The sequence below is a fragment of the Engystomops pustulosus genome, chromosome 7, assembly GCF_040894005.1.
Source record: "Engystomops pustulosus chromosome 7, aEngPut4.maternal, whole genome shotgun sequence".
Classification (NCBI taxonomy): domain Eukaryota; kingdom Metazoa; phylum Chordata; class Amphibia; order Anura; family Leptodactylidae; genus Engystomops; species Engystomops pustulosus.
Genome location: NC_092417.1, coordinates 152,193,668 through 152,209,864, shown reverse-complemented (window position 1 = coordinate 152,209,864; position 16,197 = coordinate 152,193,668). Strand labels below are relative to the sequence as shown.

Below are 16,197 nucleotides of genomic sequence, written 5' to 3'. Positions count from 1 at the left end.
TTATTCCTAGGTGAAATATTCAAACAACCCGGCCTGCTTTGAAAATTATAATTTTTTCAAAGTAAATGCTTCTGGCCCCCAGGCCCATTTTGGGTGGGGAGGAGCCGAGAGACAGGGGCTTGGACAGGCGAAAGCTCACCTGGCCAGTGGACCGCCAGCTCCATCCCAAGATTAGGCAGCCTCAGAGGCATCCATGCATGCTGCCCCTGCTGTTTCCTGTCCATTTTGCCTCCACGATCCTCCACAGCGTCCACCAATGTCTCCATGCGCTACTTTCAACTCTCTAAACCCCAGACGCTGGAGCACGAGAGGATATGCAGCACATCATCCCCTTATCAAACGAGCTGTGTCAGGCAAAATTTTCAGGTGTTTCACCAGATACATAGTGGAACTCGGCCCATCTGTCGCCGCCATGCGGGAGACCTGAAGTTGCAATCATAGCAGCGCAATATGAATGCCCCATACTGTCGCTCTTAATCATGGAAGTCGTCTCCATGGCTGCCTCCACATGTCGTCCCCTTATCAAAAGAGCTGTGTCAGGCTCATTTTTCGGGTGTTTCACCAGATACGTTATGGAACTTGGTCACTATGTCGCCACCATGCTGTGTTATCGACTAAATATACCGTCAACCTTTTGTTCACATAGGAAATAATTTCAGCTCTTCTTGCTCCCCTCCTTTGGTGAAACCTGAGTCCATTTAGGGTATGTCGCCATGCCACTCTCTAGCCTGCCACTGCTGCCGCTGCCTCTGCATGCCGTCCCTTATAGTGTCAGGGTCAATTATTGCATGTTTTAGATGCTATCTAGCCTCATTCGGTCACTCTGTCATGGCCATGCTGTTGCCCATAATTTTGGCATAATGGTGCGATTAAGCAGCCTCAGAGGCATCCATGCATGCTGCCCCTGCTGTTTCCTGTCCATTTCCGTGGTGTTTCCATCCTTTTCTGAGGTTCCCAGGTGTTTGGCCAAGCTTCCCTGTGCAGAGCCTTGGTCCCCTTGAAAAATGCTCAAGTCTCCCATTGACTTCAATGGGGCTCGTTATTCGAGACGAGCACTCGAGCATCGGGAAAAGTTCGTCTCGAATAACGAGTACCCGAGCATTTTAGTGCTCGCTCATCTCTAGTTAGTAGTGAAAAACATGAGATGAATCCTGATCATCAATGTCAAAATAACCCACCATAGGATTCTTCAATGGGCCCAAATTCTAACCTAATAGTAGACCCCAAAAGACAACCCAATTTGGAGACTGCTAGGGTCTATTTCACAAGGTCTGATTTAGGGTGATCCCCCAGAAAAAATTTATCTGGTGGGTCCAAGGAATCTCAGTCAGACACTGTTGATTATTATAAAGCTGGATGTGGTGTAGATCCAAAAAATGGTGACTCATGGGAATGGCACAGAACAATTGTCTCCAAGCTTATTCACTTCTATAAAACCTCTATTACAGTACTCACCAGAATTCACCATCCTCCATTTTATTTCTAAGTTCATCTCTTTCTGAAGGATCCACGTAATTCCACTCATTCGAGCTAGAAAAAGATAAGAACACGATAATATATTTGTGTGTTTCATGGAAATGCAGTTTTATGATATCACAGATATAGATCTGTTTCCTACTTATTGCTCCATGCTCCAGTCCACTCTACTTCTCCCCATGGGTTCCTCATCCGGATAAGCTTCGTGGTCTGTCCTCTATAGTTCACCTAAAACAAAAGGAGGAGGTTGGATCTCAAAGGTTGCAAGTCCTAATACACATAATAATAATTCCTTTATTTATATATCGCACACAGATTACGCAGCCCTGCACAGAGTTTGCCAGATTAGTCGCTGTCCCTAATGGGACTCACAATCTAATCAACCTACCAGTATGTATTGGAGTGTGGGAGCTAACCGGAGGACCCGGAGGAAACCCATGCAATCGCAGAGAGAACATACACAGAAAATAGAAAAGTCCACCAGTAAAGCTATGCTTATGGGGGTCTTGATCACAGGCGGTGACCACCCTAAGCATAACACTGATAATGTTTGGGAAAGAAAGGATCAGACATGTTGGATATTATCAGCCAGCGAAATAGTGGCTCTCTCCCTATTGAAAGGACTAGCACACATGGCCAACCAAGTGTGCACGTTTATAAACCGGTCATTGATATCCTACAACAATCTTATATGATCATGAAGCAATGGACAACAGGTTACATATACCCTAACTGTGACCATGCTTCTTCCAGAGAGTTACTGTAATTCAGGTGGGCACTGCTTCAGCAAGTGCACCAAAGGCAGGCCCCAATGATGAAGTGCTCCGGCCATTGTACATTGAGCTGTGACACAGGCCCAGGCTAACTATCTAATCTGCCTCAATGTTATACAGAAAGGACAAATATACTCGTGTATAAGCCGAGTTTTTCAGCACAAAAAACATGCTGAAAAACCTCACCTCGGCTAATACACAAGTCAATAAAAAAATAAAATTATATACTAACCCTCCGGTGGCCCCGATGTTCGGTGCTGCTCCCCCGATGTCCGCATGCCTCCGCTTCTTTCTTCCTCGCGGCTCCTCTTCTGTCTTCCGTTTCCTTCAAAGCTTGAAGGGTGCGGTTATGCCATCTCCCGGCCGGCAGGCGTATATTATGACGTCAGCAGCGGCCGCGTCATAGTATACGCCTGCCGGACAGATAGAAGCATGACCGCGCTGCAGGCATTTAAAGAAGATGGAAGATTGAAGAGGAGCCGCGAGGAAAAAAGCGGAGCCGCGCGGACATCGGGGGAGCAGCACTGAACATCGGGGCCGTCGGAGGGTTAGTATATAAGTTTATTTTTTTATTGTAAGGGTGGGCTGGCTGTATACTACAGGGAACAGGCTGGGCTGGCTGTATACTACAGGGGGCAGGCTGGGCTGGCTGTATACTACTGGGGGCAGGCTGGGCTAACTGTATACTACTGGGGGCAGGCTGGGCTGGCTGTATACTACAGGGAGCAGGCCGGGCTGGCTGTATACTACAGGGGGCAGGCTGGGCTGGCTGTATACGACTGGGGGCAGGCTGGGCTGGCTGTATACTAATGGGGGCAGGCTGGGCTGGCTGTATACTAATGGGGGCAGGCTGGGCTGGCTGTATACTACACGGGGCAGGCTGGGCTGGCTGTATACTAGAGGGGGCTGGCTGGCTGTATACTAGAGGGGGCTGGCTGTATACTACATGGGGGCTGGCTGTCTATATACTGGGAGGCTGTGACCAATGCATTTTCCACCCTCGGCTTATACTCGAGTCAATAGATTTTCCCAGTTTTTTTTGTTAAAATTAGGGGTCTCGGCTTATACTCGGGTCGGCTTATACTCGAGTATATATGGTCATTTTGTTGGGGAAAGATTCAGTATAATTTGTCATTTACATACTGTCCAAACATCATAAGGATGGTCTTACCAGCGATTGATGAATCACATCTGCATGCACAGAAAATATGACAGGCTGTCAATCTACTAAATTAAAGTGAACCTGTCACAAAATTTCCCCCCATTAAACTACTAGCCCACTCAGGACATTTCATACCCGACCTTTCTAGAATTCCCTCTTTTATGTGAAATCTCACCTGTTTACCTATAACAATTCTCCTCCAAAATTATGTGAAAACATTTCAGAAAAAATATGACTGAGTCCAGTTTGGAGGTTGCAGGGGTAAGAATTACATCCTTAAAGGAAACCTACCATTTAGGGTGAGCTGGTGCCGGTACGTACTTTCGTTAGTGTTATAAACCGCGGTATCGCGGTTTTAACACTTTTTAAACTTTAGAGCAGAAGGGGCTTCGGCGCTCCGCACGAACATCTCCGCTATTTCCTATGGAGGCGCGCGCACGATCGTGCGCACGCAGCGCTGAAGCGTCTTCTGCCCTAAAGTTTAAAAAGTGTTAAAACCGCAATACCGCGGTTTATAACACTAACGAAAGTAAGTACCGGCACCAGCTCACCCTGAGCTGGTGCTCGGTACTTACAGCTTACCCCTGCCATTCTAAATGGTAGGTTTCCTTTAATATCACACACGTGATCTACAGAACCAGAGACACAGACAGCTGAAGACATAGGGCCAGATTTATCAGGGCTTGTATCCCCGACATCTGGCTTACAAGCAATGAAACAGGAACAATTCCTGGCGAAAAATGCATCAAATATCCAGCACTCGCGTTGTCAATAAAAATCAATTTTCTTTAATAGTAATCCATTATAAATAGAAAAATTCAATCTGTGAGTTATGCAAGCTTGCACATAAAAGCAGAAGGGACCTATGCGTTTCGGACATTAACAAATTCTGTCCTTAGTAATGGTGCACAGTCAGGACTTGCGCCTATTTCCCCCCTTATGCCACCTAAACGCCAAGTGAGCACGGAGGGCCGTGAAGGGCATGGCTGACCTGCATAGTTGTACATGCGAGCTGTAGATAAAAATGCAATGTTTTATGTATCTCTGGTTCTGTAACTCACAGGCTTAATGAGGAGAGTCTTATCTTTAATATGACACGTAAAGCATGGTTTTAGGTACTATACAACATAGGATACAATCTGAAGTTACATTCCCCCTGGAACCTTTAAACTTGACTCTTCTCAGACAAATATGACTCTTATCTGCAAACGTTCCACAACTTTGGAAAGATTTTTATAGATAAATAGGCAAGATTTTATATAAAAGAGGGAATTTTAGAAAGGACATTTCCAACCCTACCTGAGAGGGCTTGTAGTTTAATGGGGTAAAATCTGGGTCCCCTTAAATATTTTATATCAATAAAGATGCCAGTTCTGTTTTCCATTCTAGAAGAATAAATGGACATCTAAGTGTTACCAGGTGAATTTCGGCCACTTTCTACATTCTTAAGCTGTCCAATAAATGTTGTGTATCTGAATGTGTAGGGGCCCTGTTCCTATTTTTTTAGGAGGAACAGGACACCTCAGAGTTCTAATAAAACACTACATGACAATATGTTATTTGATGAGAAATACTCTAATAGCCATGTCTGGGAGGGAAACAAACATAAACTAAGCGGACGTTTCGCCTATTGATTATTGGACAACGTGGAGAATGTTTCTCTGAACTATTGCTAGTATAATACATTTTCTGTGCATTAGTCATAGACACATAGACATAGTCACCATTACCTCTTTCGCTCCTGTAACGGAATATGCGTGGCCTTTGACCAGTTTCTTGAATGTTTTGGCTTCAGTTGCACTGGTTATCTATGAACAAGAGAGAAAATTCCCTTTGTTATACTGTAACTTTGGAAAATTATCAATTCGGCTTTGTAATTCCAGGCCTTTATAATACGGTCACATGGAAGATGAACCTAAAGATTAGACAAGCGCCCATCTATGATTGACTTTTCAGAAATATTTTTTTAGAAAAATAGTCCCATGTCTGCACTTACTAAAATAACAAGAAGATACGGTCTACTCTTCAATTTAAAGGGGATTTCTATTAATTTGATATTGATGACCTACCCTTAGGATCAACATTAGAGGGTGCCCTGTGCTACAGGCTCCATACACAAACAATAAGGGTGGATTAGGGGTTTTCCAGGTGTTGGACCCCCATAATCTGATTTTGATTATTCAAGGTAATAGGGTGAGGCTGAACTTTCTGCTGTCTAAAGAGAGCACCCCCTGCTTCTCATCCAGTAGTAATATATCAGGTTATGTGGATTCTCCATACAGTGGGGCACATTTACTAAGGGTCCGTCGGACGCATTTTCGCCGGGTTTCGGGATTTTTTTCAGATTTGCCCTGAATTGCCCCGGGTTTTTGGCACACACGATCGGATTGTGGCGCATTGGCGCCGGCTTGCATGCGAGAAAAATCGGGAGGCGTGGACGTCAGACAACCCGACTGATTTGGACAAACCGCAGAATTTAAAAACCAAATTGTGTCGCAAGATGAGCACTCACATGCAGCGGGAAGAAGAAGGTGAACTCCTACAACACCTGCAGGAAATTGGCACCCGATCTTAGAGAATCGCGGCAGCTCCGAATCCTCGTTGGACATTCCGGATCGTCATCGTCAACGGGACAGGTAAGTAAATGTGCTCCAGTGTCTCACACCCATGCTGACATCTGGCGTGAGAGAACACTATTTCTAAGTGTCATGTTGTGCATTGTAGCAAATGACTGCTCATCTGATGCTACCCCCCCCCCCACATCTTTTTACAAGTCGGTGCTGCCTGAGGTGAGAGGCTCAACTTGCCTCGTGGCTGGTGCATCCCTGGTACAGTTCCTGTACACCTTAATGCTCACAGACAATATTACGTGTCATTCACAGTTATCGGCCAACTATAACATATAATCCACTGTCCCAGTAGCACCTGAATCAAGAACATAATCCTTTTCTTTGGACTGGGAAGGATCATTAATGCAGTTTTTTTAAAATAATAATAAAAAAATCACATAAGGAAGAACACAAATGTCTAATAGTTATTTGTCAGATGGGGTGAAACCATACTAACATTCACTTACATCAATTGAGCAACACATCAGGGATCCCCTTTCTAATGCCTTTATGATAATGCCAAAGAGGTCTGCAGGAGCCTTCTTCAGCTCGTACCACTCAGTAACTCCTCCTGTAAAGTCTTCAAAGCCTTCAGAAGTGCTCCCGCCAGAGAGGGCTTCATAACTCCCATTAGCCCTGTAAGAAATATGTATGACTATAGTTAATATATATGTTATATACACACACACACAGACATATCTACACACACATATATACACACACACACACACATATATACATATACACATAGACACACACACATATATATATATATATATACACACACATACACACACATTGGGAGAAAAAATTATACACGTGATAGCTGTATTAGATGTGAGAGACAATGACCAACCACCACAAGAAAACAAATATATATTATACTTCAAGCATCAATGGACATCTTTAGGAAACATGGATGTGTATTAGGTAAGTGAGCACTCATACTTAGCATAGGCTTTCTCCAGCAGTGCGCTCCAGAACTCATTCCCTGCTGCGGAGTGAACAAAGACCAGCTTTCCATCTTTTACCGGGAGATAGTCATCCACCACAACATCTACCCACTCGCCAAACTGCCAGAGCTGGAAATACCAAAAACATAAAGATTGTTAGCACGGTCGGCTCCAGGTTTCAGTGGGCCCCTATGCAGTGAACTCACATGGCAGCATTAAAAATTCAGGAATTAAAACAGTCTCCTGTTCCCTAAAATATTCCCTAATTTATCATCCCAAACAGCCCCGTCATGGTTATTTTTAGAGAAGAGCGAGCATTATAATGCTCGGGTGCTCGTTATTCGAGACAAACTTTTCCCGATGCTCGAGTGCTCGTCTTGAATAACGAGCCCCATTGAAGTCAATGGGAGACTCGAGCATTTTTCAAGGGGACCAAGGCTCTGCACAGGGAAGCTTGGCCAAACACCTGGGAACCTCAGAAAAGGATGGAAACACCACGGAAATGGACAGGAAACAGCAGGGGCAGCATGCATGGATGCCTCTGAGGCTGCTTAATCGCACCATTATGCCAAAATTATGGGCAACAGCATGGCCATGACAGAGTGACAGAATGAAGCTAGATAGCATCTAAAACATCCAATAATTGACCCTGACACTATAGGGGACGGCACGCAGAGGCAGCGGCAGCAGCGGCAGGCTAGAGAGTGTCATGGCGACATAACCTAAATGGACTCAGGTTTCAAACCAATGGGTGGCAGAGAGGAACCAAAGGAGGTGAGCAAGAAACGCTAAAATGATTTCCTATGTGAACAAAAGGTTGACGGTATATTTAGTCGATAACACAGCATGGTGGCGACATAGTGACCAAGTTCCATAACGTATCTGGTGAAACACCCGAAAAATGAGCCTGACACAGCTCTTTTGATAAGGAGCCGCCATGGAGACGACTTCCATGATTAAGAGTGACAGTATGGGGCATCCATATTGCGCTGCTATGATTGCAACTTCAGGTCTCCAGCATGGCGGCGACAGATGGGCCGAGTTCCACTATGTATCTGGTGAAACACCTGAAAATTCTGCCTGACACAGCTCGTTTGATAAGGGGATCATGTGCTGCATATCCTCTCGTGCTCCAGCGTCTGGGGTATAGAGAGTTGAAAGTTGCGCATGGAGACATTGGTGGATGCTGTGGAGGATTGTGGAGGCAAAATGGACAGGAAACAGCAGGGGCAGCATGCATGGATGCCTCTGAGGCTGCCTAATCTTGGGATGGAGCTGGCGGTCCACTGCCAGGCGAGCTTTCGCCTGCCCAAGCCCCTGTCTCTCGGCTCCTCCCCACCCAAAATGGGCCTGGGGGCCAGAAGCGTTTACTTTAAAAATTATAATTTTCAAAGCAGGCGGGGTCATTTGAATATTTCACCAAGGAATAATGGAATAGCATAGTGGTTCTATTTTTAATTGTTTTTTCGGAAATGGTTCCATGATTAAGAGCGACAGTATGGGGCATCCATATTGCGCTGCTATGATTGCAACTTCAGGTCTGAGTTCCACTATGTATCTGGTGAAACACCTGAAAATTCTGCCTGACAAAGCTCGTTTGATAAGGGGACAATGTATGGAGGCAGTGAAGTAGTAGTAGATTAAAGGTGCTGCAGTTAAAACTATGTTAGTTGGATCTTGGGATGGAGCTGGCGCTCCGCTGCCAGGCGAGCTTTCGCCTATCCAAGCCCCTGTCTCTCGGCTACTCCCCAAACAGCACTTCTAAGAACCTTTTGTATAAGATCAAGTGTAGTAGTGTTCTTATAAGTTTGGGTTATGGCGGGTGAGGGGAATGTAAACAGATGCGCAAGAAGCGCTGAAATAATATCGGTAAATGATAAAAGTTTGCCAGTATATTTTGTGGATTACACAGCAGGGTGGCGACAAAGTTAACAAGTTTAATGTGGAAGCCATGAAAACAACCCAAAATTCTGCCTGACACAGCTCGTTTGATAAGGGGACGATGTATGGAGGCAGTGAACTAGTAGTAGATTAAAGGTGCTGCAGTTAAAACTATGTTAGTTGGATCTTGGGATGGAGCTGGCGCTCCGCTGCCAGGCGAGCTTTCGCCTATCCAAGCCCCTGTCTCTCGGCTACTCCCTAAACAGCACTTCTAAGCACCTTTTGTATAAGATCAAGTGTAGTAGTGTTCTTATAAGTTTGGATTATGGCGGGTGAGGGGAATGTAAACAGATGCGCAAGAAGCGCTGAAATAATATCGGTAAATGATAAAAGTTTGCCAGTATATTTTGTGGATTACACAGCAGGGTGGCGACAAAGTTAACAAGTTTGATGTGGAAGCCATGAAAACAACCCAAAATTCTGCCTGACACAGCTTGTTTGCTAAGGGGACGATGTATGGAGGCAGTGAACTAGTAGTAGATTAAACAACCCAAAATTCTGCCTGACACAGCTTGTTTGCTAAGGGGACGATGTATGGAGGCAGCTATATGGACGACTTTTGGAGGCAGCTATGGTGATGACGTGTGGAGGTAGCAATGGAGACAACGTGTGGAGGCAGCTAAAAAGACGACGTGTGGAGGCTGCTATGGAGACAATTTAATTTGGATAGTGCCTGTATGTGGCAGTCCAAAAAAGTTTTCAAACCAGAGGAGCAGGTAGGTGGTCCTCCAGAAAAATTAAATAGATTGAGTGCCTGTATGTGGCAGTCCAAAAAAGTTTTCAAACCAGAGGAGCAGGTAGGTGGTCCTCCAGAAAAATTAAATAGATTGAGTGCCTGTATGTGGCACTCCCAAAAATTGTTTAAAACAGAGGACCGGGTAGGTGGCCCTCCAGAAAAATTAAATACATAGAGTACTATAGCTAAAGCTAGTTGGCCCTGGCAAAAAATAGCCAGTTTCCTCTGCTTTAGTGTACAAAGAGGAGGAGAAGGAGGACAATGAGGAGGAGGAGTGCATACATTATTCAGGTTGAGCTTCCTTCACCTGTTGGAGAATGGAAATCCTGAGAAATCCAGGCTTTATTCATCTTGATAAGCGTCAGCCTGTCAGCGCTGTCAGTCGACAGGCGTGTACGCTTATCGGTGATGATACAACCAGCTGCACTGAAAACCCGCTCGGACAACACGCTAGCGGCAGGGCAGGCAAGAACCTCCAAGGTGTACAGCGCCAGTTCGTGCCACATGTCCAGCTTTGAAAACCAGTAGTTGTAGGGAGCTGTGTGATCATTTAGGACGATGGTATGGTCAGCTACGTACTCCCTCACCATCTTTCTGTAAAGATCAGCCCTACTCTGCCGAGACTGGGGACAGGTGACAGTGTCTTGCTGGGGTGACATAAAACTGGCAAAGGCCTTGTAAAGAGTACCCCTGCCAGTGCTGGACAAATTGCCTGCTCGCCTACTCTCCCTCGCTACTTGTCACGCAGAAGTACGCCCTCTGCCGCTAGCGCTGTCAGAAGGGAAATACTGTTTCAGCTTGTGCACCAGGGCCTGCTGGTATTCATGCATTCTCACACTCCTTTCCTCTCCAGGGATAAGAGTGGAAAGATTTTGCTTGTACGGTGGGTCCAGGAGAGTGAATACCCAGTTATCGGTGCTGGAATAAATTCATTGAACGCGAGGGTCAGCATGAAATCTGCCATTTGCGCCAGAGTACCAACGCGCAAGAATTCACTGGCCTGACTCTCCATTTCCTCCTCCTCCAACTCCTCCAACTCCTCTTCTTCTGCCCATACACGCTGAACAGTGAAGGACTACGGACACATGGCACATGTGTCAGTCTGCCGAGTTGCAGAGCCGCCAAGAGGTTACGGCCGTTGTCACACACAACCATGCCTGGCTTCAGGTTCAGCGGTGCCAGCCGCAGATCAGTCTGCGCCGTGATGCCCTGTAATAGCTCTTGGGCGGTGTGCCTTTTATCGCTTAGGCTCAGCAGTTTGAGCACCGCCTGCTGTCGCTTAGCGATGGCTATGCTGCTGTGCCTAGAGCTACCGACTGATGGCGGATGGTAATTCGGAGGAGGAGGAGGGGTGGGAGGAGGAGGAGGCATAGTAGGCCTGAGAGACCTGGACCGAGGTAGGCCCCGCAATCCTCGGCGTCGGCAGTATATGACCAGCCCCAGGGTCAGACTCGGTCCCAGTGGGGTGAGTGGGGTGTTTAGCATTCATATGCCTGCGCATACTGGTGGTAGTTACGCTAGTAGTGGTGGAACCCCTGCTGATCCTGGTTTGGCACAGGTTGCACACCACAGTCCGTTGGTCATCCGGTGTTTCTTTAAAGAACCTCCAGACTTCTGAAAATCTAGCCCTCGCCACGGGAGCTTGACTACGTGAAACATTTGGCGCTGATGCACCAGCTCTGGCCCTGCCTCTCCGTCTGGCCCCAACACTGCCTCTTCCAACTTGTTCTCATCAAGGACTCTCCTCCGTCTCAGAAGCACTGTGTTTACCCGGCCTATCAACCCAGCTTGGGCCTGTCACCTCATCATCCTCCGATCCCTCAGTCTGCTCCCCCCTCGGACTTCCTGCCCTGACAACAACTTCACCACTGTCTGATAACCGTGTCTCCTCATCGTCGGACACCTCTTTACACACTTCTTCCACTACGTCAATAATGTCATCATCACCCACAGACTGCGACTGGTGGAAAACCTGGGCATCGGAAAATAGCTCAGCAGCAACCGGACAAGTGGTTTGTGACTCTGGGAAGGGTCCAGAAAACAGTTACTCAGAGTATGCCGGTTCAAATGCCAAATTTTCCTAAAAGGGGGCAGACTGGGGGGAAGGAAGCTGAGGTGGAGGAGCTGGAGGAGTGCTGATTTCGGTGACATGGGTGCACTGCGTGGAAGACTGACTGGTGGACAAATGGCTAGAAGCATTGTCCGCAATCCTCAACATCACCTCTTCGCACTGTTCTGGCCTCAACAGTGCTCTACCACGAGTCCCAGTAACTTGAGACATGATGAACCTAGGGAGTGTTGCTCTGCGGCGTTCCCCTGCTCCCTCATCAGCAGGTGGTGTCTCACCCCGCCCAGGACCATGGCCTCTGACCCCTGCAGTAGTTGGACGCCCACATCCACGCCCTCGTCCTCTGCCCCTAGACCTTGGGTTAAACATTTTCAAAATTAAAGTGTAAACTGTAATTTTTTTTTTTTAACAAAACGATGCTATCCTATTGCTATGGCTAGTTTCTAACCTACACTGACAGCACACAACTGGATTTTGTGCTGTGCCTGATGACTTTGAGTTATAAAAGTAAATAAACGTAAAAAAAAAATAAATCAGCACAGTGTGCCTAATTCAAATCAAACCCCTAATAAATTGTCCCACTTCGGTGTTTAAGGTGGGTATGTGTGTCACTAAGAGCTAAACACAATGGTCGCCCTGCAAATTCCTCACAATATGGTACTAGCTGCACTACTAGTGCCAGCAAGCCCAGCCACAAGCAAATAAAAAAAAAATACATAACGTTATTGTAGCCCTAAGAAGGGCTGTTGGGTTCTTGTAGACTCACTCCTGCCTAACATTATTCTAATAGAACACCCCAAAGCTTTCCCTGACCAGCAGCAGCTCTCTCCCTAGCGGCATCCAGACAGAGAATGATCCGAGCAGCGCGGGCAGGGGCTAGTCTATTCCAGGGTCACCTGATCAGGCCAGCTAACCACTGCTATCGACGTGTAAGGGTACCACGTCATGCTGGGTGGAGTGCAGAGTCTCCTGGCTTGTGATTGGCTCTGTTTCTGGCCGCTAAAAATCACAATGGTGGGAGATGCCATTTTCTCGAGCTGGCGAAATACTCGTCCAAGCAACGAGCAGTTTCGAGTACGCTAATGCTCGAATGAGCATCAAGCTCGGACGAGTGTGTTCTCTCATCTCTTGTTATTTTATATAAAGCTCCCCTTACCCCAATGGATTCCTTATGTACAGCCTTATGTGGGCCCCCCAGCAGCTCTGGGCCCTGGCACTTGCCCAGTCCTAGCGCCGGCCCTGCTTGTTACCATTCCCTGTATGAACAGCAATAACTCCTAATGTTGTGTTTATATTATATACAATAATACTATAATATGATAATCATAATATAATACGTATACAAAACATACGTGAAGCAGCCAGGTAACTGGAGACAGAAGCAGCCTTCTCTGATAATATGCATCACAAAGTTACTTATTTCAGAGGTAAAGGAGAAATTAAGTAACATTTGTTGGAAGTGCAGTGTCTATTAAAGGAACCCTGAACGTCCTTATTAATGAAATTTGGTAATCTGCATAGGAAGAGCCTAATGATTTGGGCATAAAGGACTTACATAAATATAAAGATGCCATAGAATTTGTCTTTTGATCCTGGGGAACCTTAGGTATGACATATGGAGAATTGTTCTCTTGTACCAACCTATAGGAACATCTGTTGTGTTTGTTTTATGAATATGCAGTATATGTTACAATTATTGTACCGGTTTACACCTTTTTGCTTGTTATTAAACTAATATAAAAAAACAATCCGCTGATTATTTTTTTTCATATTTTTCCAGCCTTGTTTCCTCCCCGCAGGACAATGCTTCGGTCTTTGCCTGACTCGCCTTCTAAACTCTACCCGACCTCTTCATTATTCTCATTAATCCCTTCCTTTTACTCATGCAAACCTACAGATCCTCGGGTAATAACAGAAGTAGTAAATGTCATAGGCGGCCGTTCATGTTAATGGATTCATAGCAGCTGATCCAGTGGGAATGGGCTGACACGCCACTAGATTGCTGTACCCACATCACACTTAGTGGTCATCACTTAAAGGGAACCTGTCATCAGGTTTTACCCCACTAAACTGCTAGCACACTCAGGTAGGATATGAGATGTTCTTTCTAGAATCCCCTCTTTTATGTTAAATCTCATCAGTTTACCTATTAAAAAGCTTGCCCAAAGACTGGTAAACGTGACTCTTCTTATAAAAATATAACTCTTCTGATCCAATTTTCACATGAGATGAGTAAACTTATAGTAGTTGCCCCATCTTTGGTTCTCTAGTATGTAGAAACACGTATTTTGTGTCATATTAAAGAGAACCCGTCATGCATAATAACCCCCCTAAACTAAATATATTTTCATAAACTGCCATTAGAAAGTATTGCCTCTATCACTTCATTGTCCCTCTACAGGCCTGTAAACCTAAGCAATGAGGTCCTAAAGCTGTATGCAAATGACCTGTGAAATGTCCAAAGAGTCATTAGCATATTCAAGCTGTCCAGCTTATTCATGAGTGGGAGGCACAGCCACACCCCCAGTGCTTGACTGACAGCCTGTATAATGGTGTAAGGCTGTATAATGATGTGCTTCCTGGTGCTGGCGCCCCCTGCAGCCTGTGTGTATATAGGAGAGATACAACAGCTCCAGGCAGCCATGTTACAGCAGAACATGTCAGGTTGTGTAGCTGATGTCTCTGTGTATTAGGAGGATGCAGCATATCAGCAGATGCAGCACACACATTAGCAATGCTTTACTATACATTAGACACAGACATGAGCAGGGGGAGGAGAGGGGAGGGGTAACAGGGGTGACATCACTGCCTCTAACCATGTGACCAGCCTCATTTACATAATAAAGAAATGATGATTTTACAATGATTAATGTATGAATTGACTAGATAAAGGCTGTGATGGGATCCTTGTGAGCTGCTCCAACAGGTAGAGGTGACAGAACTAGTGATAGAGACCTGATGACAGGTGTCCTTTAAGGATAAGAATCTCATATTTCAAATCACATGAAGGTTCAGATCCCTTATGGTTCAGTGTGCTGGAGAACAGGACGTACAGTCAGTTAAAAAAATGCAGGAACAAGATCTTTATCTGCGGTTCACATTTCCAACGATGTGTTTAGCTGCCTGTATCTCTGGTTCTGTAGCTCACAAACCCAGAGCCTGATTTTATCTGAAAGCTGAGATTCTTATCTTTAAAATGACATGAAAAGAATGTTTCTAGGTTCTATAGAACAGAAGGCAAAGGTTTCTGAATTGACATTACCACTCCAACCAATAAAGTTGACTAATCTCGTGTGAAAATTGGTTAAGAAGAGTCATTTTTGCCTGACTTTAGGGGAGAATTTTTTTTGGAAGATTTCACATAAAAGAGGGAATTCTGTTAAGGACATTTCATACCTGACCTGAGGGGGCTAGTAGTTTAGTCGGGTAAAACCTTGAGATAGGTTCTCTTCAAATGTCTGTGGTGGAAGATAGACAATATTGGACTTGTTATTGGGGACAAGAGTCTAATTTTTAATTCTTTGAGAGTTTAAATCAGGTCGTTCACAGATCTTTTCTTGACCAAATGTTTGCCCACTTGAATTTCTGTTACCACACACATGCATGTTGGGGTTGGATGAGTATGCATGTGTTCTCAAACAAGTAAAGGGAATTACTCAAATATTGAGTGTATAGTAATACATCTGCAACACCCCCCACCGGGGCCTAGCCTTTTCTCGGGGCCTGGAGTCAGCCAGGGCCCGCAGTACCTGAGTGGCTGGTGGTTGCAGCCTAGGCACGCTAGTGTCACAGTGCTTGGTATGGGGAACCGGAGGGCTGTCCTACAGCCTGGCAGGTCTCCAGCAGGGTGGTGTTGGCAAGAAATGATGAGGGAGAGGCTGCTATAGCGGATCTCCCTGGGGCAACCCTTTGGTGTCTAGAGTATGAGTCTCTGTGTGGTGGACAGGGTGCCTGTGATGATGGCAGCCGTAGTAGCAGGGACCAGACGGAGGCAGAGGTTGAACAGAAACAACTTACAGTTCTTTATTGGAACCGACAGGAACTTCAGCAACGTGCCTTTAACAGAGTGGTGGAGTACTGAGATGCAGCTGGAGGAAGCCACAGGAGGTAGATCGCCAGCCTGGATGCAGAGGGCAGGCTGGGAGGTAGCTGTGTCCTAATAGGAAGCTTCAGCTTGTCCTGGAGTGCTTCAGGTATCACCCTTGAAGGTAGGATGATACCCCTTTCCTCACTAACTCTAATCTATTAGCTCCACTCTTCAGAGGCAGGGGCTAGGCTCTTCCTGCTCTGGTATGGTATGCTGGCTGAATAGAGTCTAGACTGGGATAACCCAGTCTGCTTCTGAGCTAGGCTAAAACTAAACTCTTCTGATGTCCTGCAGACCCTCAGGTCTGACCAGGACTGGTCTCTTCTCCCTCCTGGGAGAGACTGCTCTCTAGAACATTCCTGGCCAGGGGTTTTGTAACTCCCCTGGTCAGG

General features: G+C 45.9%; 2 protein-coding genes across 2 annotated transcripts in view; both read right to left on the bottom strand.

Annotated features, from left to right (window-relative positions):
- The window catches only part of CAPN1 (calpain 1), a 148,012-nt gene that overhangs the window by 18,145 nt on the left and 113,670 nt on the right, over positions 1-16,197 (bottom strand). The gene's annotated exons all lie outside the window — the stretch shown is intronic.
- Positions 1-16,197, bottom strand: part of LOC140068827 (calpain-1 catalytic subunit-like) — a 39,148-nt gene that overhangs the window by 13,185 nt on the left and 9,766 nt on the right. The window contains exons 3-7 of the mRNA XM_072114215.1: positions 6,969-7,102; positions 6,488-6,656; positions 5,142-5,219; positions 1,619-1,704; positions 1,456-1,530 (exon numbers count right to left, since the gene is read on the bottom strand). Coding sequence (XP_071970316.1) covers positions 1,456-1,530; positions 1,619-1,704; positions 5,142-5,219; positions 6,488-6,656; positions 6,969-7,102 — 542 coding nt within the window. The remainder of the gene's footprint in view (positions 1-1,455; positions 1,531-1,618; positions 1,705-5,141; positions 5,220-6,487; positions 6,657-6,968; positions 7,103-16,197) is intronic.